This window comes from Triplophysa rosa, linkage group LG14, assembly GCF_024868665.1.
Source record: "Triplophysa rosa linkage group LG14, Trosa_1v2, whole genome shotgun sequence".
In the NCBI taxonomy this organism is placed as follows: domain Eukaryota; kingdom Metazoa; phylum Chordata; class Actinopteri; order Cypriniformes; family Nemacheilidae; genus Triplophysa; species Triplophysa rosa.
This window is the reverse complement of record NC_079903.1, coordinates 2,448,150-2,473,219: the sequence shown is the minus strand read 5'-3', so window position 1 is coordinate 2,473,219 and position 25,070 is coordinate 2,448,150. Positions and strand designations below refer to the sequence as shown.

The following is a 25,070-nucleotide window of genomic DNA, read 5'->3' as shown; positions in this document are numbered from 1 at the left end:
AGTTGTTTGTCCGTTTAGAGCTGCTGTACAAAACATGGCGGCAAATTCAATGTATGTAGGCCCGCTATAAACAGCTTATTCTAAGGTATTAGAAACATAACAGTTCATTACGTAAGGTCTTTATACACCTCTGAAGAAATAGTTTTGTATATTATATTGCATTTCTGTCAATAGATCCTCCTAAAAACCCTGTATTGTTCCTTTAAGAAGTCAATATAATACATTAAAAGTCAGGTGGGTGGAAACCTCGAAAAATGATAATTGGTGTCAGTTGTTGTCAATTTGTCTTCTCATAAATGTGTATATTTTTTCTAGCTTCTGGATGGCATTACTAAAATAAATAAGTCATTTAGACAAAATAATAATAACAGTTTAAGTTGGTCACCCAGTCCAGAGGTTTAGATACACATGACTTTTTAATAGGGGCTTTCGCATCGATGGAACGATTGAATAGTTCTGGGACGATTTGCAGGAAGTACCCGCTTTCTGTTGTGTTCACACCACAGGAACCGGCCGCAATTTTAGTTCGGGAGAACCTTTTTCGAGGAACATTTTAGCTCCTTCTCCGAAGCTGGGTCTAAACCAGCAGGATAGGAACGACCCGTGACGTAAACAAATGCTGTTTGACCGAACACAGCACTGATCACAGTGTTCTCCATCATTCTGTTGTTTGTCGTTGTTCGACGGACGCGCTTAAATGACATCGCTGTCGACGGCTTATGTCACTAAATAGTTCCTTTTGCCGGTGTGAATGCGATCGTGTCATGATTCTGCCTCTTTTGATCATGTTTTCTTAGTCTTGTGGCAGGATCATGACAGACCCACGTGTTTTGTGTGAGAGAGACATGGCATTGTTTGTTTTGGCTTGCCATGCGCTCTCTCCGGTCTTGTCTCTTGGCCCCGCCCTCTCGTTTCCTCATTATTGATTGTTAATTATTTCATGCCCTGCACCTGTTCCCCTTTTGATTTGATCCCTTATTTAATGCCCCTGTGTTTTCTGTCTTGTGCTGGTTCAAAGCCGGTGATTGGATAGATGTTACATTTGGATCAAATCTGTCCAATCAGCTGCTGGTGAAATCATGTCAATTATTTTCATTTACGTCACTGCTATTGCTAGACGGCATAGCAGCAAAATGTCTTAAAGAAAGTACAATAGTGGAGCACAAAAATATTTTATATTTCGCGTATACTTGTATAAAACTGGAGCTTGCGCTCTCGTGGTGTTTGCCATTGCAAAGTAACCCGGAATGAGAGGAAACACTGTAGTATTTGTGTGCGATTGTTCTGATGCCTCTCGCAGCGTTGGTTTGTGTCTCAGCTTGATTCTATCGAACCCTGGTCCATTTGTATTCATCTTACGTCATCACGAAAGTGCATGAGACATGATAGTAAACAGAACACGGGTCAATTTATTGTGTTTTTTAATGACTTGATGCTATTATGCGCAGAGTAAACAACACTTGGTTTTACTGTATGTTCGCTTACAGAGCTTTCCGCTGCTCACAAACAGACTATTTTTAAATCTGGAAACATTGTATTACCATTCATTTGCCGCTCTGATTACACTCGCAACGCGCAAAACAATGCAGGCTCACTCTTGCTCAAATCCAAGGTAAATTTCCAACACTATCATTTCGTACACGTGTTTTAATGAATACATTGTAATCGGCTAAAGTGCATATGCAGGGTTCGGTACCCTGGTGCACCTGAGTTCACCTGACAGCTTTTACATTAGCGGCTTTTCATGCAAACCGTATTCCATTCTGAACTGCAAGCGTGAAAGGCAACTGAAAGCCACCTAAGGGGGGCCTCACCCAAAGAGCAGCCTAGGGGCCCCTGACCACCTTAACCCGCCCCTGGTGAAAACACTTGTTCAGTGCAGTAGTATAGCAGTAAATTAAAATCAAACCTTCATTTTTTAAATTCTTCTTTTGATTCTTACATTTTCAAGATTTTCCATATTCTGACAAATCTGTAATCTAGAAAATGTTGAAAATATACTGTATCTACACACACACATACAATACGTGTATACAGCCGTGGAAAAATTAAGAGACCATTCCAAATTGTCTTTGAATCAGCATTTCTAGATGCCATTCCAGTCCAGTGTTTGTTGAATGTCAGGAGTGAACATAAAGCAATGTGAAAGACTGACATCATGAAACTGTGGTGGTGTTATCACATAAGGTTATCACATAAAACATAATTGTTTAACTTTTCGTAAATACATATACAAATATTATTGTTGTATTGCTTAAAAGTGAATATGAACTTGTTTTCTTTGCAGTATTTCAGGTCTGAAAAAACAGCATATTTTTTTCAGACCTGTTTCTCCAGTTTTCATTTTCTGCAAATAACTGTAAATAGAAACAATATTTTTATTTGAAATTTGAGTTTGAGAGAAATATTGTTAGTAGGTCACAGAATGAAACAAAAATTATCATTTTACTTAAACACATACCTATAAATGGTAAATTCAGAAAAAAAAGAAAATAATTCTGTATATACTGTATATACATACAAACACGCACGCACGCACGCACAGATAGTATACATAGTATAAGTGTAAAACTCTGTACCACTCAGTGTTATTGACTGCGTCTCCGAATCCCGGTGTGTCTACGATAGTGAGCTTTAGTTTGACACCCTTCTCCTCAATGTCCACTGTGTGTTTAGTGATCTCCACTGTCTGGGTGATTCTCTCTGCCACAAAACAAAGAGCAAATATTCACCACAAAACTCTTCTCTTGACCCATTTCACAATTCAGGCGGTTGAGTGAGTGAGTGAGTGAGTGAGTGAGTGAGCGAGCGAGCGAGTGAGTGAGCGAGCGAGTGAGTGAAGGCATGATTGTAATTAATGCATTCGTGTGTATATGTGAGTAACTCACCCTCGGCATTGAGCAGTTTTCGGTCTTTGTATAGATCTGTTAGGAAGAGACTGTTGACCAGGGTGGATTTTCCTAAACCTGACTCTCCTGTAAAAAAGAACAAGCACCATTTTATTTCAAAACATTTTTTAATTTCAGGTCTTAGGTTTTTAAAGTAAAAGGTGTTAGGACATTACCTGCTACCATTAAAGTAAAGTCAAAGCCCTTTTTCACAGATTTACGGTGAACCTGATTTGGCAGAGTTGCAAATCCCACATACTCCTTATCCTGATCCTACCAACAAACAAAACAGGAATAAAAGGAGAATAGAGTAAGACTAAAATGACTAAGAAATACTTATATGACATAATTTCTAATTCTAATTCATATGTCACAGTAAAGAAATAGGCCATTTATACAACAACACATATACGCAGTAAAAAGCACTTTTGGGTTAAACCTGGATATTAGGGATGTAACATATTATCAATTTCATGGTATCGCAATAGCAAAATTGTCTCGATATTGTCAAAGACTGTATAAAATGATAGGTCTTCCGGGCTTTTAGCATATAGAAACAATATAATACATGTCAAGGTCCAGCTGGGGCAGTTTATTTATTTTATAATTGGGAGTGCCAAGTCATTTTACCTATCTCATACTATACCTCATACTTCAAAGCAACAGATATGATTAGAGGATATAGAAAAGAGGACAGGATATGACATGGTTCATTTGTACATCATTGCAATGTTCAATAATTGTTTATTAAACACTTATGGCACTTTTTGCCAAATCTTTATTGGTCTTTTTAAATACCACAATAAAGATTGAACTGCAGGCATTACACCGGGGTATTATCGTACAGTGAGACTGTGATATTGTTACAACCCTAGCTGGATATGCATATGTGCACAGACGCGTAGTGTTTCTTTACAAAGTGACATCGCCAACTACTGGCATGCATAATACAGCTCTCTTACTCATTTTCGCGGATCAGTGGAAATGCAGATCATTTTGACAACGTTTTTCTGCATATGTGAAACTTTTAAAAATGCTAACATTTTTTCTGTTTTCTACTTTATCGTTGTACAGTAAACATACTGTAAAAGAAGGTTTTGTAGGTGAGTCGTCATCCTAACTTTCATTATTCTGACCACAAAACAATCCACTTTCATGAGTACCAGGATCCCAAAAGATAAGTGACACATCAAACACAGTCAGACAGATTAATATGTTATTACATCCAAGAGTATTGGTGCAGTTTACTTTCTTTTTGCTCAAAAATTATGTGACCACATAAATAAATAAATCAGACCAAGAAACAATGGAAAAATAGCTCTTAGAAAGACCCATGTGCGGTACAGTGAAAGTACTAAGTTACCAAATTCAGATTATCATTCAGTACCAAAGTATATACTGTATATCAACCATGATTTAAGAATATGTATCTCCAAAAACATAAAATTAAATGATTTTTACCATATACATGCATCAAGAAAGAGAACCACGATGCACATCCAAAACCCTCACCATTCCAGCATGCTTTACCTCAGCAAAATAAGGGTCAAAACAACCCCAGGGGCTTCTAGGCCTGGAGGGGCTGATGGGTGACGGCAAGCTAAACTCCACAAGGCCCCGCTGAACCACTGTTCTGGACTCGTGGTCTAACTCTCCTAGGCCGATGGGTGCCGCCACGGGCCTCAGGAAAGTGGGCGTTCCCGGGGTGTGGGGTCTACTATGACCCTCACCATCCCCCTTATGATGCCCATCTCTGGGAGGTTGATGTCCCATGATGTGCTCCAGCTCTGAATCAGAGTCTTCTTTGGGGAGGTGCTGGGGTCGAGAGGGGTCAGGTCATTTTTAAACAAGGGTAAACAAATGTGAGGTGGTTTAATCGGGAAAGCAGGTATGAACAGAAAGTCAAGGTTGCGGAAGAGAAAAAAAGAAGCGCTTTTTAGTGGTTAGATACAAAATTATTAATCACATCCTTACAAAAATTTAACCACTGCAAGCGTGCCAAAATACGCTAATACACACTATAGCTACTACAGTTACTGTTAAACAACTTTCTATTTACTGTAGGTATTTTGATGTCTGTGGTGGCTAATAGCAAGATACACAGATTTAAACATGTAGCAACTTTAAGAAGTGAATATGATATTTTGGTAGTAACTGTGCTTACCATGACGAACCGCCTGGGATCAATAAGTTAAAAAATGCATTTTAACAGCAAGTGAAGAAGCTTGTCACATGTTCTATAGTTGTTCTATGCACTTTTAGTTTGTTATGATTTCTGGTTCCTGTTGTAGTCTGTTGGAGTTCTTTTGTTCATCGTTTCGCCAGCTGCGTCTTACCTTGTTAACTTGTGTAACAGGTCCCCTGTCTATATAAACCCCAGTGTTTCCTTTGTCCTTTGACAGCAATTGTTTTATGTCATGTGGATGGCCTTGCTTTTTGTTTCTGTGCGTTTTAATTGTTTAACTATTCTGTTTGTTTCCTCAGCATGACAAAGTTAGAGTTAGAGAGCAGGTATCCACGTGAAAAATTGCTGACTAAACTGCTGTTATTGTTATTAATTATAACAAATCAATACTATGACATACAGACTGCTGTGTGAGAGGAAATTAACCATGATATTTGTACTAAAACGTCTCGGTTACGTTTGTAACCTCGGTTCCCTGATGGAGGGAACGAGACGTTGTGTCGAACCGACAGATGGGGTTCGTCCCTGAGAACCAATGGTTTCCGACTGCTTAAAAAAGGCCAATGAAAATTGGCAAATGAAATTTGCATGCCGGACTCCGCCCCGGACATCCGGGTATAAAAGGGAGACGGCGTGCATCATTCATTCACCTTAGTTCTGAGGAGCCTGAGACCTCTCACGACTGCTGCAGAGGACAGCACGTGTTGTGGCAAGAGGACACAACGTCTCGTTCCCTCCATCAGGGAACCGAGGTTACAAACGTAACCGAGACGTTCCCTTTCTGTCGATCTCTCGTCGTTGTGTCGAACCGACAGATGGGGTTCCAATGGAAAACGCCATAACACTGTGCCCTGTCACAATCTCAACGAAGCGACGGTGACTGGCCTGGGCGTGTCAGCCGTGAACGCTACCGCAAAATTGTAACCTACCAGTGGGTAGGTAGGGGGTCCCAGAGCTTTCTTGAAAGGTGGGAAGGCCCCTACCTTCGGCCTCACAGGCGGCGGCCTTGTTTCTCTAACAGCGAGAAGCCGCCCGGAACCGTAAGGCACTGGGTAAGCGCTACTTCCTCAAGTGGGGGATGCGCTACAGAGACCACTTCCTACCGCAGGGAGGAGAATAGTGGAGATACCAACATGGTCTCACCGATGGGGAAGAACTCATGGGAAGAAAGTGCGGCTGAAGAGAAAACTGCGAGGTGGAGGTCCACCCGGGGAGGTCATGGGTTACCAAGGTGGGAACCAGCATGAGGATACATCAGACGTAACCGCCCTACTGGGGAGTTGCAACGTCTGGTAGCACTAGGTCCGGTTAGAGCTATGCTGCGAATAACTCAAGTGATACCCGGCCTAAGGGGCAGGGCTGCTCTGCCCAGCCCGCCCCAGGGGGTGCTTGCTTAGTGATGGATGGAGTGCCTGTTCTTCGCCCAGTGGGGAAAGAATGGAGGCTAAATCGGTATACTGACCCACTCGAGAGAGGGGGAAAAAACCGAACAGGCGTACACCCTACCAGTTGCCGGTCCTACATGTGGCCATGCAGGACGCGGGCTGACACCGGCTCTACGCGGAGGTTGTAAAACCTCACGAAGGTGTTGGGTGTAGCCCAACTCGCAGCTCTGCAAATGTCTGCGAGAGAGGCCCCCCGTGCCAAGGCCCAAGAGGAGGCAACACCCCGGGTGGAGTGGGCCCTCACTCCTAGGGGGAACGGGCGATTTAGGGATTGGTAAGATGTCTTGACAGCGTCCACAATCCAGTGGGCCAACCTCTGCTTGGAGACAGCTCTCCCCTGTTGCTGACCTCCGAAACAGACAAAGAGCTTATCCGAGCTCCTGAAACTCTGTGTGCGGTCTAAGTAGAGGCGCAGCGCGCGTACTGGACACAGCACGGACAGGGTTGGGTCTTCCTCCCCAGTGGGGAGCGCCTGTAAGTTCACCACCTGGTCCCGAAAGGGAGCGGTGGGAACCTTGGGCACGTAGCCGGGCCGAGGTCTCAGGATAACGTGAGAATCCCTGGGTCCGAATTCTAGGCAGTCAGGGGACACGGAGAAAGCCTGTAGATCCCCTACCCTCTTGATGGAGGCGAGCGCCAAAAGGAGAACCGTCTTCAACGAAAGATGAGGAAGAGAGGCATCCCCTAGGGGCTCGAAGGGGGGCCTGGTGAGACCTGTCAGGGCTACATCCAGGTCCCAAGAGGGTATGGAGTGCGGACGAGGCGGGTTATGCCTCCTCGCACCCCTTAGGAATCTAATGACCAGGTCGTGCTGCCCTAGAGACTTTCCAGCAACTGAGTTGTGATGAGCAGCAATGGCGGCTACATACACTTTCAGTGTGGAGGGGAGAGGTTAGTCTCGAGTCTCTCTTGTAGGAAGGACAGCACGGACCCTATCGCACAACTCCGTGGGTCTTCTCCTCGAGAAGCACACCAGGTCGAGAAGAGGCGCCACTTGTAGGCGTACAGTCGCCTAGTGGCAGGTGCCCTAGCCTGAGAAATGGTAGCTACCACCGCCGGGGGAAGACCACTCAGGATCTCCTCGTCCCGTCCAGGGGCCAGACATGGAGGTTCCAGAGGTCTGGCCTGGGATGCCATAACGTGCCCTTCCCCTGGGAAAGCAGGTCCTTCGTCAGGGGAATCGGCCAGGGGGGAGCTGTCGTCAGGAGCATTAGCTCCGAGAACCAAGTCCGGTTGGGTCTGTGCAATGAGGCTCACTTGGGGGAAGGCGTACTTCCGCTTGTCCCGCGGCCAGCTGTGCGCTAGGGCATCCGTGCCGAGGGGTCCCTCGGTCAGAGAGTACCAAAGCGGGCAATGGATGGTTTCGAGGGAGGCAAACAGGTCCACCTGGGCCTGCCCGAACTGCACCCAAATGAGCTGGACTGCGCGGGGGTGGAGTCGCCACTCTCCGCGAGGCGTAGACTGACGAGAGAGCGCGTCGGCTGTCTGGTTCAGGTCGCCTGGGATATACGTGGCACGCAGGGAGCGGATCACCTGCTGACTCCACCGGAGGAGGCGTCGGGCAAGTCGTGTTAACTGCAGTGAGCGAACGCCACCCTGACGATTGATATACGCTACTGCAGTAGTGCTGTCCGACCGGACCAGCACGTGCTTGCCCTGCACGAGAGGCTGCAGCCTCTTCAGTGCAAGTAGCACAGCCCACAACTCTAGGCAATTGATATGCCAGCGCAGGCGGGGGCCCGTCCAAAGCCCCGACACTGCGTGCCCGTTGCACACTGCACCCCAACCCTGCAGGGAGGCGTCTGTTGTCACCACGACATGCCTCGTAACCTGCCCTAGGGGTACCCCTGCCTGAAGGAAGGCCATGGAAGACCACGGGGTTAGGGTGCGTCGGCAGCGAGGCGTAATCACCATCTGCCTGCTGCCGGTGTGCCACGCTCCCCAAGGAACTCGACTCAGGAGCCAGTGTTGAAGCGGCCTCATGTGCATCAACCCGAGGGGTATCACCGCCGCCGAGGATGCCATGTGTCCCAGGAGCCTATGAAATAGTTTCAGGGGAACCGCCGACTGCGTGAAATGATCCAGGCAGTTCAACACCGACTGGGCTTTTATTGTGGACAGTCGCGCTGTCATGGTGACAGAGTTGAGTTCCATACCAAGATAGAGGATGCTCTGCACAGGGGAGAGCATGCTCTTCTCTCGGTTGACCTGTAGTCCCAGTCGATCGAGGTGCCGGAGCACTAGGTCCCTGTGTGCACACAACAGATCTCGCGAGTGAGCCAAGATAAGCCAGTCGTCGAGATAGTCGAGTACCCGCACCCCTTTCTCCCTGAGGGGAGAGAGGGCGGCCTCCACGATCTTCGTAAAGACTCGTGGAGACAGAGACAGACTCTGTACTGATATGCCCGACCCTCGAAAGCGAACGAGAATCGAGACATGAAAGTAAGCGTCCTTCAGGTCGATTGCCATGAACCAATCCTGACATCTGACGGATGCGCTTCTGCGTGAGCATCCTGAACGGCAGCTTGTGCAGGTGTCTGTTCAGGGTACGCAGATCTAGGATGGGGCGCACCCCCCCGCCTTTTTTGGGGACGATGAAGTAAGGGCTGTAAAACCCCTTGGACATCTCGGCTAAGTGGACGGACTCGATCGCACCCTTCGCCAGAAGGGTGGCGACCTCGCTCCGTAGTACGGGAGCATCCCGGCCTCTGACCGAGGTGACGAGGATGCCCCGAAACTTGGGCTGGTTTCTGGCGAACTGGATCGCGTAGCCGAGACGGATCGTCCTTCTCAGCCACCGTGACGGTGTGGGAAGCTCGAGCCAAGCTCCCAGGGACCGTGACAGGGGGACTAAGGGAACGATCTGCTTCATCGACCCCCCGGGGGGTGGTTCGATGGCTGGCAGTGCGGGTCTCTCGCCGGGGAGCCCCCGGGAAGAAGACTGGCTCTGCTGGTTTGCCTGCCTGGCGATGCAGGTCCCCGCACCGTCGATTCGAGAGTGCTGAGGGCTGCAAAATGCATTCGATGTTGCGCCTCGCCAAGACGCAACGTCGAGTGGCCGAACACCGTCTGACAGAGGGTGAGAGCGGCTGTGAAGAACACCCAGGGAGATAGGAAACTCTTTTTGTGAAAAAGTGGGCGCTAGGCCCCCGTGGGGACCTAGCTGATGTAGGAACGGGGCAGGAACCATCCCGGATCGACCGTCCAACAATGTCATGGCTGGATACGGGCCCGATGGTATTAACCTCCCTGGGGTCTTCCCGTCAGGAACGCTTCTTCCTAGAAGGTTGTTGACGGGGTGGTGGTCTCCCCTTCGACGCCCTCTTCCGGGGTGCCGCCTGGGTAGGGAGCGCTGGAACCGGAGCTGGCTTTGAAGGGGGCCGGGGCTGCTGGGAAGCAGAGGCCGCACGGGAACTCGAAGGCCTACCGGCGGCCGAGTCTCGGCGGGGAAGAATATGGCTAATCACCTCCGTCTGCTTCTTCACCGTCGAGAACTGCTGAGCGAAGTCCTCGACAGTGTCACCAAACAGCCCATCCTGAGCAATGGGCGCGTCGAGAAAGCGGACTTTCTCGGCGTCGCTCATCTGCGCAAGGTTGAGCCAGAGATGCCTCTCCTGGACCACCATGGTGGACATCGCCCGACCCAGGCGTTCACCTTGGTCGCCCTTAGAGTGAGGTCGGTGGCGGTGCGGAGTTCCTGCATTAACCCCGGGTCGGTCTTACCCTCGTGGATCTCCTTCAACACCTTGGCCTGATGGACCTGCAGGATGGCCATGGCGTGGAGAGAGGAGGCAGCTTGGCCCGCTGCAGTGTAGGACTTCGACACCAGCGATGCCGAAGTCCTACACGCCTTGGACGGGAGTTTTGGTCGACCTCTCCAGGTGGACGCCGCCTGCGGGCACAGGTGCACCGCGACTGCACGTTCCACCTGGGGCACGTCGACGTAACCCCTAGCCGCCCCACCATCGAGGGAAGAGAGAGCGACGGAACCGGTTTGACTTGTACGCGCCGAAAAGGGGGCGTTCCACGTCTTCGCCAGTTCCTCATGCACCTCCGGGAAAAATGGAACCGGGGTTGGACGCGGCTTGGAGTCGCGCTCAGAGCCCAAGAACCACGTATCCAACTGTGAGCGCTGGGGGAGAGGCACCGGAGTACACTCTAACCCAATGGACACGGCGGCCCGGGAAAGCATGGCCGACATCTCGACATCCGCCTCCTCCTGAGCTCGACCCCCCCTAGGAGGGAGCTGCAGAGAGTCGTCGGGATCGGATGCCAGCAATTCGCTCTCCGATGCTGCGATGGACATCTCATCCTCATCACGCATCGTGTCCGACTGCGTGAAGGAGGACGCTGACGGTGTGGCACCGCCAGCTGGGGAACAACGAGGCAAGCGAGACGGGGTGCGAGCGGTCCGCGAGCACTTGGCTGACGGATTAGCGCTCGCAGAAATCCCCATATTACCCTCGCCGCTCGCCTTGGCGAACGGAATGGCCTTAGCCATCCTCGTCATAGCCCGGGAAGCATGCGAGGTGGTGGCTGATTCTCGGGAGAAAACAGCCACCCATGACCGCAACGTCTCTATGACCATCTGCCCGCAGTGCGGGCAAGATGAGTCCACGAAGGCTGTCTCAGCGTGTTGGACCCCCAAACACCTGACACAGACATCGTGCTTGTCCCCCTCCTCGATGAGGACACCGCACCCAAGAGAACAGGGGGACATGCCACGCTGGAGAAATTAGCTCTTTTAGAACGCAGACGGTGAGTCACCGTCTGCAGGCTCGAACACCTCTGGAACCGCCGAGACGCCCAGGGGAAGTCGCTGCAGGAAGGGACAGTCCGCTGCACCACGTCGTAGAACCGGCAATGTAGAGCTTTTGCTAAGCAGCAAGAGAAGATCTTCATAACCGAAGGCTCCGAAGAACAAAAGGTGAATGAATGATGCACGCCGTCTCCCTTTTATACCCGGATGTCCGGGGGCGGAGTCCGGCATGCAAATTTCATTTGCCAATTTTCATTGTCCTGTTGTCTTTCGGGGAGACAACAGGACCACCTGTGCCTGGCCGAACTGCCCCAAATGAGCCGACTGCGCGGGGAGGGAGTCGCCACTCTCCGCGAGGCGTCGACTGACGAGAGAGCGCATCGGCTGTCTGGTTCAGGACGCCTGGGATGTGTGTGGCTCGCAGGGAGCTGATCACCTGCTGACTCCAGAGGAGGAGGCGTCGAGCGAGTCATCTTAGCTGCTGTGAGTGCCACAGCAGCTGTGCTGTCCGACCGGACCAGCACGTGCTTCCCTGCACGAGAGGTAGTAGCCTCCTCAATGCAAGTAGCACAACCAACAACTATAGGCAGTTGAAATGCCAACGCAGGCGGGGGCCCGTCCACCGCCCCGACACTGTTTGCTTGTTGCACACGGCACCCCAACCTTGCAAGGAGGCATCCCAAAGGGGACCCCTGTCCGCAAGAAGGTCATGGAGACCAGGGGGTTAGGGTGTGTCGGCAGAAAAGCGTGTGACCATACGCCTGCTGCCGGTGTGCCACGCTCTCCAAGGAACTTGACTCTGCAACCAGTGTTGGAGCGGTCGTATGTACATCGACCCGAGGGGGACCACCTCCACCGAGGATGCCATGTATCCCAGGAGCCTCTTGTTACAGGGGGACCGCTGACTGTCTGATCTTCAGGCAGTTCAACACTGATCGGGCGCGCTAATCAGTCGCGCGCCTCTGGGAGGCCGCGAGGGTGCGGGCTTCCTCGTCGCGGGTCTCGCGCCCCCCCCAGGGGGTGAGCGGGGCCGCTCGTGAGGACAGAGTCGAGTTCCATACCGAGAAAGAGGATGCTCTGCACCGGGGAGAGCTTGCTCTTTTCTCAGTTGACCTGTAGCCCCACCGATCTAGGTGCCGGAGAACCAGGTCCCTGTGTGTACACAACAGATCTCGAGAGTGTGCCAAAATGAGCCAGTCGTCGAGATAGTTAGTACCCACACACCTCCTTCCCACGGGGAAGGAGGGCGGCTTCCACGACCTTCGTAAAGACTCGTGGAGACAGGGACAGACCGAAGGGGAGGACCCTGTACTGATATGCCCGTCCCTCGAACACGAACCGTCGGAAGGGCCGATGTCGAGGGAAGATCGAGACATGAAGTACGTGTCCTTCAGGTCGACTGCCATGAACCGGTCCTGACACCTGACGGACGTCAGGATGTGCTTCTGCGTGATCAACCTGAAAGGCAGCTAAGTGTAGGTGCCTGTTCAGAACACACAGACCCAAGATAGGGCGCAACCCACCGCCTTTCTTGGGGACAATGAAGTACAGGCTGTAAAACCCGTTGAACATCTCGGCTGGTGAGACGGGCTCGATCACTCCCTTCACCAGAAGGGTGGCAACCTCGGCCCGAAGTACGGAACATCCTAGCCTCTGACTGAGGTACATTGGATGCTGAACTTGGAAAGCGTGAGGCGACTGGATCGCGTAGCCGAGACGGATCGTCTTCCCTAGCCAGTCTGACAGCCTGGGAAGCCGGACAGGCTAACCCAGAGAGAGAGAAAACTCCTTTTTTGAGAGTAAGTGGGCGCCAGCCCCCCGGAGGGGGCCAGCAGATGGAGAGACGGGGCAGGATCCGTCTCTATCCGACTTCCCAGCGATGTGGCTGGGGTCGGGCCCAATGGTAGCCTCGATCCCCCTGAGGTGTTCCCATGACGGCCGCTGCGCCGCGGCTGCTGATGGGGCGTTGGTCTCCTCTTCGCTGTCTCCTCCAGGGGGGGCCGCCTGAGTGGGGGGCGCCAGAGCTGGAGGGCGTTGAAGAGGACCAGGGCTGCTGGGAAGCAGACAGTGCACGGGACTCGACGGCCGAGGCGGCCGAGTTGCGGCACGGAGGACTGCTTCTTACTGTCGAGAACCCTCCGGGGGAGGCCGCGTGCGGGTCTCGCGCCCCCCCGACGGGCGGGGGGTGAGCGGGGCCGCTGCGGCTCGACAGTAACACCAACCAGCCCCCCCTTGCGAGACGGGTGCGTCGAGAAAGCGGACCTTCTCGGCGTTACTCATCTGCGCAAGGATCGGCCAGAGGAGTTTCTCATGGACCACAAGTGTGGACATCGTCCGACCCAGGGCCCGCGTGGTCACCTTGGTCGCCCGTAGAGCGAGGTCGGTGGCGGCGCGGAGTTCCTGCATAAGCGCTGGGTCGGTCTTACCCTCGTGGAGCTCTCTCAACGCCCTGGCCTGGCAGGAGCCATAGCGTGGAGAGAGGAGGCAGCTTGGTCCGCCGCAATGTAAGCTCTCGACACCAGAGATGCCGAGACACCACATGCTTTGGACGGGAGTCTAGGTCGAGCCCCCCCAGGTGGCCGCCACCTACGGGCACGAGTGCACCGCGGCGGCATACTCCACCTGGGGGACATCAACGTATCCTCTAGCTGTCTCAACCTCGAGGGAAGAGAGGGTGACGGAACTTTGTTTGACGTGAAACGTGCCGGAAAGGGGCGTTCCAGGTCTTACTAAGTTCCTCATGCACTTCCGGTAAACACGGCACTGGGGGCGGGCGCGGCTTGGAGCCGCGCTCAAACCCGAGGCGCCATGTAGCCAGCCGCGAACGCCGGGAGAGGCAGTGCGGGCACTGCAACCCAACACTCACGGCGGCCCGGGAAAGCATGGCCGACATCTCGACATCCGCTTTTTCCTGGGCTCGACCCCCCGAGGGAGGGAGCCCGAGGAATCGTCGGAGTCGGATGGCAGTACGTCACCCCCCGATGCTGCAAGAGACCTCTCATCATCACGCATCGTGTCCGAATACGTGATTGAGGAATAAGACGGCGGACCGTCTTTTTTGGGGAACGGTCAGACGAGCGAAACGAGGTGTGAACGGTCCGTAGGCCGTGGCTGGCGGATTATCGCTCACAGTAATCCTCATATCACCCTCGCTGCTTGCCATAGCGGACGGCAGGGCCGTAGTCCTGCCGCCACGGAACGGGGAGCAAACGAGGTGGTGGCTGAGTCCCGTGGGAACACAGCCACCTGTGACGCAACGTCTGAATCGTCACCGCCCGCAGTGCGGGCAGGACGTATCCACAACGTCTGCCCCAGCGTACTGGAAGCAGGCATTGTGTCCGTCCCCCTCCTCGATGAGTGTGTTGCACCCATGAGAACAGCGGGACAAGCCACGCTGGAGAAATTTGCTCTTTTAGAAAAGGAAATTTGCTCGAACACCTCCGGAACTGCCGAGACGCCCAGGGGAGAGTCACTGCAGGAAGGGACCGTCCGCTGTCCACGTCGTAGATTCCAGCAGAAAGAATGATACCCAAGATCGTAGAGAAGCTCATCAGATGCGTAGGCTCTGAAGAACAAAAGGTGAATGAATGAGCACGCCGGCTTCCCTCTTATACCCGGACATCCGGGGAGGAGCCCGGCATGCAAATTTCATTCGCCAATTTTCATTGGCCTTTTCTAAATACTCAGAAGATGATAGGTTCTCAAGACAAACCCCATTCTGTCGGTTCGACACAACGTCGAGAGACCGACAGAAAGGGAACTATGGTTATACAAAAAGTAATTAAAAAAACTTTAGGAGAGTGAAGACATGTCTGAAGAATTGTCCTGAGTTTTGCGCACAAGTCGTCATAGTAGAAGTCAAACTACAGGACTACTGACAGTGCCAGAATTTTGTCGGAGTAAAAAATCTGATCACATCGGTCATTAATCAGCAAAACTAGAGATCAAAGACACCAAATTTTGGTCTAGGATCATAGGAATGTTTTAAGATTCGCACAATGTGCACCCGGCTTAACAGCAATGAAAGATTAACATGTTAAAGGTTACATGCAGAGTTATTAGAAAGCTATCTGATACATTTCCAACTCTTGTGTAGAACCAGAGCCCTACAGTAAAAAAAACTAAAGGCTGAATGGGATAGCATGACAGTATCCTTTTTCCCAGCTGCTCTGAAACCTGTCCTGATAAATAATGCAATGTGGTGCAGTGATGTTAAAAAAAGTGAAGGCACTGTTCACTGGAACAGTCATCTTATAACATCACATGCTCAATCTGTTGCCACAATGAAAAAAAATCCCACACTTGCCAGACTAGTTAGGCCGGGTGATCTTCTGACAGACCAGCCAGACAGAGCTGTCAGCTAATAACAGAAGAAAGCATTCTCCAAACCACAAAGTGATGCAAACAGAGGTCAGAGGTCATCTGTACCATTTGCAGGAAGGTGGGGGTGTATCAGTACCTTTTCCTCTGCATGAGCCCTGGGTTCAGGGGACACGGGGGATGCAGGGAAAGAGTCCTGGTCATCTGATGCAGAGTCAACTTCACGGTCACTGTCCTCCATAGCTATTGGGGTTACTGTACACTCTGCCATGTCCAGCACATGAGCATTCAGAGATGAAGTGGGTCAAACCAGTTCAAACCAGGGCCAGTGGTGGGGTGTTACAGTGGAAAGGATGGTTATGGGTTGAGAGAAAGAAGAGAACGGTTAAACAAAAGCAATGGAATAAATGCAAGAGGTCTGGATGTAGAATATGTCAACGGTGAATTACTTTCAGTATTTAATCAATGTGGTATATATCAGAATGTTCAGATGTCTCTCTATATAGAACACCTGATTCAAATCATCAGCTGGTTAGTGTGTTAATTGGGGATATTAATTAACACACTAACTAATATTCGGAGGGGATCTGAGGAGTAGAATCAGGTGTTCTATATAGGGAGACATCTAAAACATTCTGGGAAGGGGGGACTCGAGAACTAGGGTTGGGAACCACTGATATCTATTAATGTGCTGTTTGGACTACTGTATTTGTGTTAACGTATCTGAAGTAGACTGCTTAAACGCAATGATGCAAAAACACCCCATCATGCCACTAACTTTCACACAATTATTTCTTGCTTTGTACTGTAATAGAAATTTAAAGGATGATACTGTATCTGACACCCTGATTTTTTTGTTTTCTATCCATTTGAAAACACAGTGTGTTTGTCACGGGCTGGCAGAAGAACCCAAGCTCAGGCAGGCAGTGAAGGGGTTAACAGATAATATTTATTACACAAAACAAAAACACCCACAATGGGGAAAACGAAACTGATAAAAAACTGAAACAAAACACTTCCCACGGGGGGCAAAAACAAACTAACAAAACAAGGCACGACACAACGTCTTACAAAAAACAACACGGCAGGGTGACTAAGACTAAAAAAACACAACTCACGAATAAAGGACAAGGCACAGAACAGGAACCAGGGTAACACAGGAACATGAGCACGAACATGAGCACAAACACAACGCATAGACAACGTAATACACGAGCACAGGACAAAGAAACAAGAGGGTATATATAGGGAAACACAAACGAGGGATAACGACACAGGGCAGGTGTGGGTAATCAAACACTTAGGGAAAGATAACAAGGAAACGAGAGGAGCGGGGCCAATGACAAGACACTGGAGAGAACGTATATTATTGTCCAAAGGACAACAATAAGTTTCTCTCCACACATAACCAAAGACTTTGTCATGGCTCTGCTACAGGACCAAGAAAAACATGACTAAGGAAGCAGAGCCATGACAGAAGCCCCCCCTTTAATGAGCACCTCCAGGTGCTCACCAAGGGGTAGACGGACAGGACAAGGAAGACTGAGACAAAGACAAGACCAGACAAAACATGGAGAACAGAATCAAGTGGGAGACAAGACAAAATAACAAGTGGGCAAGGGGAAGGCCGGCTTGGGACAGTGGCTTGAGGCGCCGGCTGGAAGGCCGGCCTGGGACATGGCTTGACGCCGGCTGGAAGGCCGGCTGGACATGGCTTGACGCCGGCTGGAAGGCCGGCTGGACAGGCTTGACGCCGGCTGGAAGGCCGGCTGGACATGGCTTGACGCCGGCTGGAAGGCCGGCTGGACATGGCTTGACGCCGGCTGGAAGGCCGGCTGGACATGGCTTGACGCCGGCTGGAAGGCCGGCTGGACATGGCTTGACGCCGGCTGGAAGGCCGGCTGGACATGGCTTGACGCCGGCTGGAAGGCCGGCTGGACATGGCTTGACGCCGGCTGGAAGGCCGGCTGGACATGGCTTGACGCCGGCTGGAAGGCCGGCTGGACATGGCTTGACGCCGGCTGGAAGGCCGGCTGGACATGGCTTGACGCCGGCTGGAAGGCCGGCTGGACATGGCTTGACGCCGGCTTGGAAGGCCGGCTGGACATGGCTTGACGCCGGCTGGAAGGCCGGCTGGACATGGCTTGACGCCGGCTGGAAGGCCGGCTGGATCACCGGACTGGACGCCGGCTGGATCACCGGACTGGACACAGGACTGGACACAGGGCCGGACACAGGGCCGGACACAGGGCTGGACACAGGGCTGGATGCCGGCTTGATCGCCGGCTGCACCGGACTGGACTCGACACTGGACACGACACTGGACACCGGACTGGGCATCGGCTGCACCGGACTGGACACCGGCTGCACCGGGCTGGACGCCGGCTGCACCGGGCTGGACTTCCCCCTCCTCAGCTTCTTCTTCCTGGACCGGCCCACAGGACATGTGGCCGGTTGTTGAGAAGCGGTGGGGGGCACGACTAGCTCCGTGCTAGAGGAGTCGGACGGGGAGTCCCACGACTCCCTCCGTCGGCGCCGTCCACGGAGACTGGTGGGCGAAGGAGGGGCTGAGTTCCCCAATGTGGCGATGGCCAGGACGTGACCCTCTGGCACAGTAGCTAGCGGGCGGGAAGCCCGGGCTGGTGCAATGGACTCAGGGTTGTCCCGGTCAGCCAAAATCCAGACCAGGTTGTCAAAGCTGGGGGAACCCAGCATCCTCATCTCGCTAGGGGAGAGGGGTTCGGTGAGGCCACGATTAAAAATGAAGCCAAGCACCTCCTCACTGAACACCCAATCTGCTGACGCGTCCAGGAACTCATCCACGTAGTCCATGGTGGCCCGGTTCCCCTGGCGTATCCCGAAAAGGCGGTGGGTTAGGCAGGATCGCTGTGAGTCGGCCATGCTGCCTGCTGGGTTCAGTATGGCTCGTGTATTCTGTCATGGGCTGGCAGAAGAACCCAAGCGCAGGCAGGCAGTGAAGGGGTTAACAGATAATATTTATTACACAAAACAAAAACACCCACAATGGGGAAAACGAAACTGAGATAAAAAACTGAAACAAAACACTTCCCACGGGGGGCAAAAAAAACCTAACAAAACAAGGCACGACATAACGTCTTACAAAAAACAACACGGCAGGGTGACTAAGACTAAAAAAACACAACTCACGAATAAAGGACAAGGCACAGAACAGGAACCAGGGTGGCACAGAACAGGAACCAGGGTGGCACAGGAACATGAGCACGAGCACGAACACAACGTAATACACGAGCACAGGACAAAGAAACAAGAGGGTATATATAGTGAAACACAAACGAGGGATAACGACACAGGGCAGGTGTGGGTAATCAAACACTTAGGGAAAGATAACAAGGAAATGAGAGGAGCGGGGCCAATGACAAGACACTGGAGAGAACGTATATTATTGTCCAAAGGACAACAATAAGTTTCTCTCCACACATAACCAAAGACTTTGTCATGGCTCTGCTACAGGACCAAGAAAAACATGACTAAGGAAGCAGAGCCATGACAGTGTTGTCCATTTATGCCGGGAATTCTCAATTCATTTAAAATGGATTAAATGGAATGATTACAAATAATTTCATCATCATAAATGTACAAAACATCAAGAACAGTAAACCAATGGATGGTTATTGCCAGTCCCTACGTTACAGTACATTACAGGATGTGGATTTTTTCCACAATGATCTGAGCCAATTCTCAATGCAGCAGACACAGCCTACAAAAAAAAGGATGTACAACGTCAAAAATCTCCTGGTATTTAGTCTCGTACAGTGAAAATGTATTTGAGTAACATATGGACAAGAAGTTTCTTCTTGACTTCTTGACAATACAGTTTTGATAGGAATCTGCTCATTAGTCTACAGTCAGTAACAAGACAAAATGACAAAGAGAAAACAATCAAAGATGCATATCCGTTCGCCATCTATGAAGCCATGACTTCCTTCATCCCAGCATGCAGAGAGCAACTCACCCAAAACACCTGTAGGCAGTCTGAACTTCTTGCCTTGGCGAAGCCAGCTCCTCATTCCCTGCTCCAGACCCAGCGATCCACTCATTAGCTCAGGCTTTTATACCACCACACCCGGGACACTGTGTCCTTCAGCGGCATTGAGCTGCCCCGCTGCCCCAGGGCACCAATTCACATATAGGCGATCAATCACTAAACCTGCCCCACTTTGAAATGAGCACAAAACCTTTTTCCATAAAACCTAATGCCACCAATACTGCCGTCATTTCCATACATTTATAATGCATTATAAAAAATGTATGACTATGTTGATGTTGGGAGAAAGTCAGTTCAGGTACATATATACTCAATACTGAACACAGTCGTGGTCAAACGTATTGGCAGTGACATAAATTTTGTGTTTTGCAAAGTTTGCTGCTTCTCTATTTGTAGATTATTTTTCCACATATCTTGAATTAGCATATCTTAAGTTTTAATGTCGTTTATTGGCAAAAACATAATATATGGAAAGAGTCTATATTTACAGTGTTGTGCCTTGTTTTTCATAACCTCTGCAATTCGTTCTGGCATGCTGGATATTAGTTTCTGGGCCAAATCCTGACTGATGGCGAACCTTTCTTGCCTTATTAGTACTAAAGAACTTTCGGACAATGTTTGGGCTTCTCCTTTGATTGGGGGCAGTCGTCGCCTAATGGTTAGAGAGTCGGACTCTCTAACGGTTGCCGGTTCGATCCCCAAGGCCGGCGGGTAACGACTGAGGTGCCCTTGAGCAAAGGCACCTTACCCATATTTGCTCCCCGGGCGCTGCAGTGATAGCTGCCCACTGCTCCGGGTGTACGTGTGTTCACGACTTGCTGTGTGTGTGTTCACTACTCTCTGGATGGGTTAAATGCAGAGGTCACATTTCGGGTATGGGTCAACATATCTGACTAATAGGTCACTTTCACTTATCCACTCACATTTTCAGGATTGACAACATGTTTTCTATATGGGATTTGCATCTGGGAAGTTTTTGCAATTATTTAAAAAGCATCGGATCACTCTGCATAATAATCTTTAAACAATGTGAATGAACACCACAACAGCTTAAAGAGAAACTTTGCAAAACACAGCATTTATGTCACTGCCAATACCTTTGGCCACAACAGTAGATAGAAAGGCTCTATAAATCAATACAGCGCTTTCAGCACAAGCTTGATGGCATGTTGCTTGTGAGAGAAAGTCAACTCTCAACTCAACTTTATTTATAAAGCGCTTTTACAATTTTCATTGCTACAAAGCAGCTGTACATGAGACATATTGACTATAAGCAAAATAATTAAAGTTGTACCTGCAAAAACAAGAAAAGTTTGAAAACACAGAAGACAGACATACCCACATACAAAACACTCCACACACACAATATGCACACGTACTAACACACATAGACATAGAGACACACACACACACACGGATGCGCACGCACGCACACACACACAACACACACACACACACGTACGTACACAGACTAATTTAAATAAACATTAAATTAACATTATATTCAGTTAGCAAATATCATTTCACAAGGCATTTAAGGCAAGATTCTAAAATGGTAAGTGATTATGTCTTGAATAAAAATCCTTTAAACAGTCTGTAAAGCCGCAATCCCTAGTTTGCCAAATTCTGAGTTTGGCCAGTTCTGTTCAACTCAACTCAACTCAACTCAACTCAACTCAACTCAACTCAGCTCAGCTCAATTCATATAGTGCTTCATATTAATTAGGCAAATAAAGAGAACTAAAATAATTAAATTAAACAATCTATACATAATAATACATATATACAGTATGGGTTATTTACAATATTGTAATGTGCGGGGTATCAGCATGGTATTAGTCTTTCTGGCTAATAATATTACAATTACTGATGCTGGGCCATTTACCATATGTGACCCTGGACCACAAAACCAGTTATAAGTAGCACAGGTACATTTGTAGCAATAGCCAACAAAACATTGTATGGGTCAAAATGATAAATTTTCCTTTAATGGCAAAAATCATTAGGATATTGAGTAAAGATTGCCACGACTCTGCTTTATCTTGTCACGGATTTCTTGGTCTTGTGGCAGAGTCGTGGCAAAGCCTTATGTTTAGTGTGAGAAGCCATGGGGTGTTTACCTTTTTGACATTCCATGTGCTTTCACGTGTCTTGTCATTGGCCCCGCCCCTCTCGTTTCATGTATTGCTTCCCTGCAGTGTCTAATGTTTCCCACCTGCCCTGTGTCATTATCCCTCGTTTGTGTTCCCTACTTAATGCCCTCTTGTTTCATTGTCCTGTGCTCGGTCATTGTATGTGCTTGTTCATGTCTCATGCGTTGTGCTGGTTCCCTGTGTTCCTGCCTTGCATTGCTCTGTGTGTCCCTGTATGCGAGTTGTGTTTATTTTTTACTTTAGTTTGGTTTTTCCCCCTTGAGGGAAGTTTTGGTTTCTAGTTTTGTATTTTAGTTCGTCTTGTCAGACACCCCCTCGTGGGTATTTCCTTCGTTCAGTGTTTTGTCAAATAAAGTATTTTTTGTTAACCCCGTCATTGCCGCTGCCTGCGCTTGGGTTCTTTCCACCCCCATTCCTGACAAAAGATCATCTTCATGATTCATGTTGTCAGTGGATGCAGCAAAATCGCAAACAAAAATGGCTGAAAACATGCTTACAAACTGCACTCGCTGCTGCCCGCTCTTCGGCAATTACCCACTCAAGTTTGGTATCTATGTAAAGCTTAGAATTTCAGCTTCCGGGTTCATCTACTCTCCCCAATGTCATGACAGCGATAAGCCCATAGAGAGTGTTAAAACAAACCTATTTCTTCTTAGCAACGGCCTGCTACAGTGCCTCAATATTTCGATTTTTGTACCCTCAGATTCCAAGTCTAAATAGTTGTATCTCGGCCAAATGAAGAGTTTATTTCCAAAATGAGAACTCTGTTTACATTTTTTTTTTCAAAAATCATGTTTTTTATTGTGCATTCCAATTAATATAAATCAAACTGCATTTGGTTTGTTTTGATTTGAGCCATAATAACTAAAAAAATACAGCTAACTAACACAATAAAAACATGATACAATAATAAAAACATTTTTTAATCTTTTTGGAAATAAACTCTTCAAATATTGTCCTATCCTAACAAAGCATACATCAATGGAAAGCTTATATATAATCTATATCTCAATATAATATATTGTATATAATATAATTGTCATGCCCTGTCTCTAGCTTGTTTTCATTTTTTGTTGCCCCCACGTGCTTTCTCTCCACACACAAGCTTTTCCCTTGTTTTCATCCCAGTCATCCTTCTCCCACCTGGATCCCTGTTAATGCTACTCACGATGTCAATTACTTCATGGTCCACACCTGTTCCTCATTTTCCCTTCCCCTATTTATTCTCTTCCTCTCCTTTCATTCGTCGCGGCTATGTATTGTGTTATTTGTCGGGTCTGGGGTGTAACTGATACCGTTATGTTTTTGACTTCTCTGCAGTCTACCCAGAATCCACGGACAAGGACTTAATCTCCGCATCTTCCGACAGTGTGGACGTGTAGAGAGAGCTGGTTTGGACTTTTGCTTGTTCGGCTGTTTCCTCCCTGCCCACTGCCCTTGTGGACACGGAAACTTGCACAACCAGCCTTGGAATCTGCGCTTTCTGCCAAACAAAACGGACGAACTTCTTCTACTCTACCGAACAAATAAGGATTTTTCAAACTCTGCTGTTTTGTGTTTTGTGGAAACGTGGCTGAATGACTTCATCCCGGACAGCGCGCCACATCTGCCCGGCTACCAGCTGTTCAGAGCGGACCACGATGCAGAATCAACGGGGAAATCGCGCTGTAGCTAGGAAGGCGGGACGAGAGCCGTGGGGCAGGAAGGCGGGGCCGGTGGCGTGAGTGATAATGAGTATCAGCTGTACACGCACCGGTCCCACATGCCTCACGGGGGAGCTAGGGAGCATAAGAGGACGAGCGACGGGACTGCCAACAAGAGAGGACTGGGCCCGGAAATGTTACGTTTTGTGTTTATGTTTGTGTGGCCGGCAGTCGTCCGTGAGGGGCTGCCGGCCTTTTACTTCCGTGTTATTGTTTGGTTATTTTGATTAAAGTTTATTGTTAAATGTTCGCCGGTTCCCGCCTCCTTCCTTCCTGTTTTATTGAACTTTGCTACACACGCTGTGGTAGGGTATGTTTCTACATCAATGAAAAGTGGTGTACAGATACAACAGTGATGAAGATGTGCTGTCTCGACCTAGAAGCACTCTTCATTAACTGTAAGCCCTTTTACTCGCCGCGAGAGTTTTCCTCGTTCATTCTAGTGTGTGTTTACATTCCACCGCAAGCGCATGTGAGCCTGGCGTTACAAAAGCTTGCCGATCACATCACGGACACTGCGCAACAACACCCGGACTTTAATCAGACTTACACTCGAGCTGCCAAAATACAGACAACAAATCACATGCCCTACCAGAGACAAAAATATTTTGGACCATTGCTACACTACAATAAAGAATGCATATCGCTCTGTCCCTAGAGCAGCTTTAGGACTGTCTGATCACTGCCTGGTTCACCTTATCCCAGCCTACAGGCAGAAACTAAAATCTGCCAAACCAATGGTAAGGACTGTTAAAAGATGGACCACGAAACAGAGCAGGCCTTACAAGCCTGTTTTGAGTGCAACGATTGGAGTGTTTTTGAAGCTGCTACCACCGATCTGGATGAGCTCACAGAGACTGTAACATCATACATTAGTTTCTGTGAGGATTTGTGCATTCCTACTAGGACTTCCTTAAAATACAACAATGATAAACCATGGTTCTCAGCAAAACTCAGACAGATTCACCAAGCCAAAGAGGATGCCTACAGAAAAGGGGACAAAGTCTTGTACAGGCAGGCTAGGAGAAACTACTCTAAAATTTGGAAAACCGGTTTTCAGCCAACGACCCTGCCTCTGTGTGGAAAGACCTGAAAGACATCACTAACTAGAAGCCACCATCCCCCCAGGCAATCAACACCTGGTCAATGATCTGAATGACTTTTACTCAACATTTGAAAATGCTAACTTTACACCTCAAACCAACTCATTCTCTCTACACAACACCTATCACCTTCAGTCACCCCATCTCCTGCACTTCAGATCAGTGAAGAGGGTGTGTGCCGAGTCTTTAGGAAACAAAAGACAAGAAAAGCACCAGGCCCAGATAGTATCTCCCCAGCCTGTCTTAAAAGCGGTGCTATTCAACTGGCCTTCATCTTCTCACAGATCTTCAACAGATCACTGGAGCTGTGCACAGTTCCTTCCTGTTTCAAGCGCTCCACCATAATCCCCATCCCAAAAAAACACAAAATCACAGGACTGAATGACTACAGACCCGTTCGCTCTCACATCTGTGGTCATGAAGTCATTCGAGAGATTGGTACTGGCCTATCTGAAGGACATCACAGAACCCTTACTGGACCCCCTGC

General features: G+C 49.4%; 1 protein-coding gene across 6 annotated transcripts in view; it reads right to left on the bottom strand.

The window, feature by feature from the left end:
- Window positions 1-25,070, bottom strand: part of septin4b (septin 4b) — a 109,996-nt gene that overhangs the window by 13,336 nt on the left and 71,590 nt on the right. For 3 of the 6 annotated variants that reach the window (XM_057350837.1, XM_057350834.1, XM_057350835.1), the window contains exons 1-6: window positions 19,592-19,802; window positions 15,737-15,861; window positions 4,419-4,703; window positions 3,065-3,161; window positions 2,889-2,975; window positions 2,580-2,703 (exon numbers count right to left, since the gene is read on the bottom strand). In XM_057350837.1, coding sequence (XP_057206820.1) covers window positions 2,580-2,703; window positions 2,889-2,975; window positions 3,065-3,161; window positions 4,419-4,703; window positions 15,737-15,861; window positions 19,592-19,676 — 803 coding nt within the window. In that variant the 5' untranslated portion in view covers window positions 19,677-19,802. Of the gene's footprint in view, window positions 1-2,579; window positions 2,704-2,888; window positions 2,976-3,064; window positions 3,162-4,418; window positions 4,704-15,736; window positions 15,862-19,591; window positions 19,803-25,070 lie in introns of those variants that run through there. The other 3 variants (XM_057350836.1, XM_057350838.1, XM_057350839.1) reach the window with 3 other exon arrangements.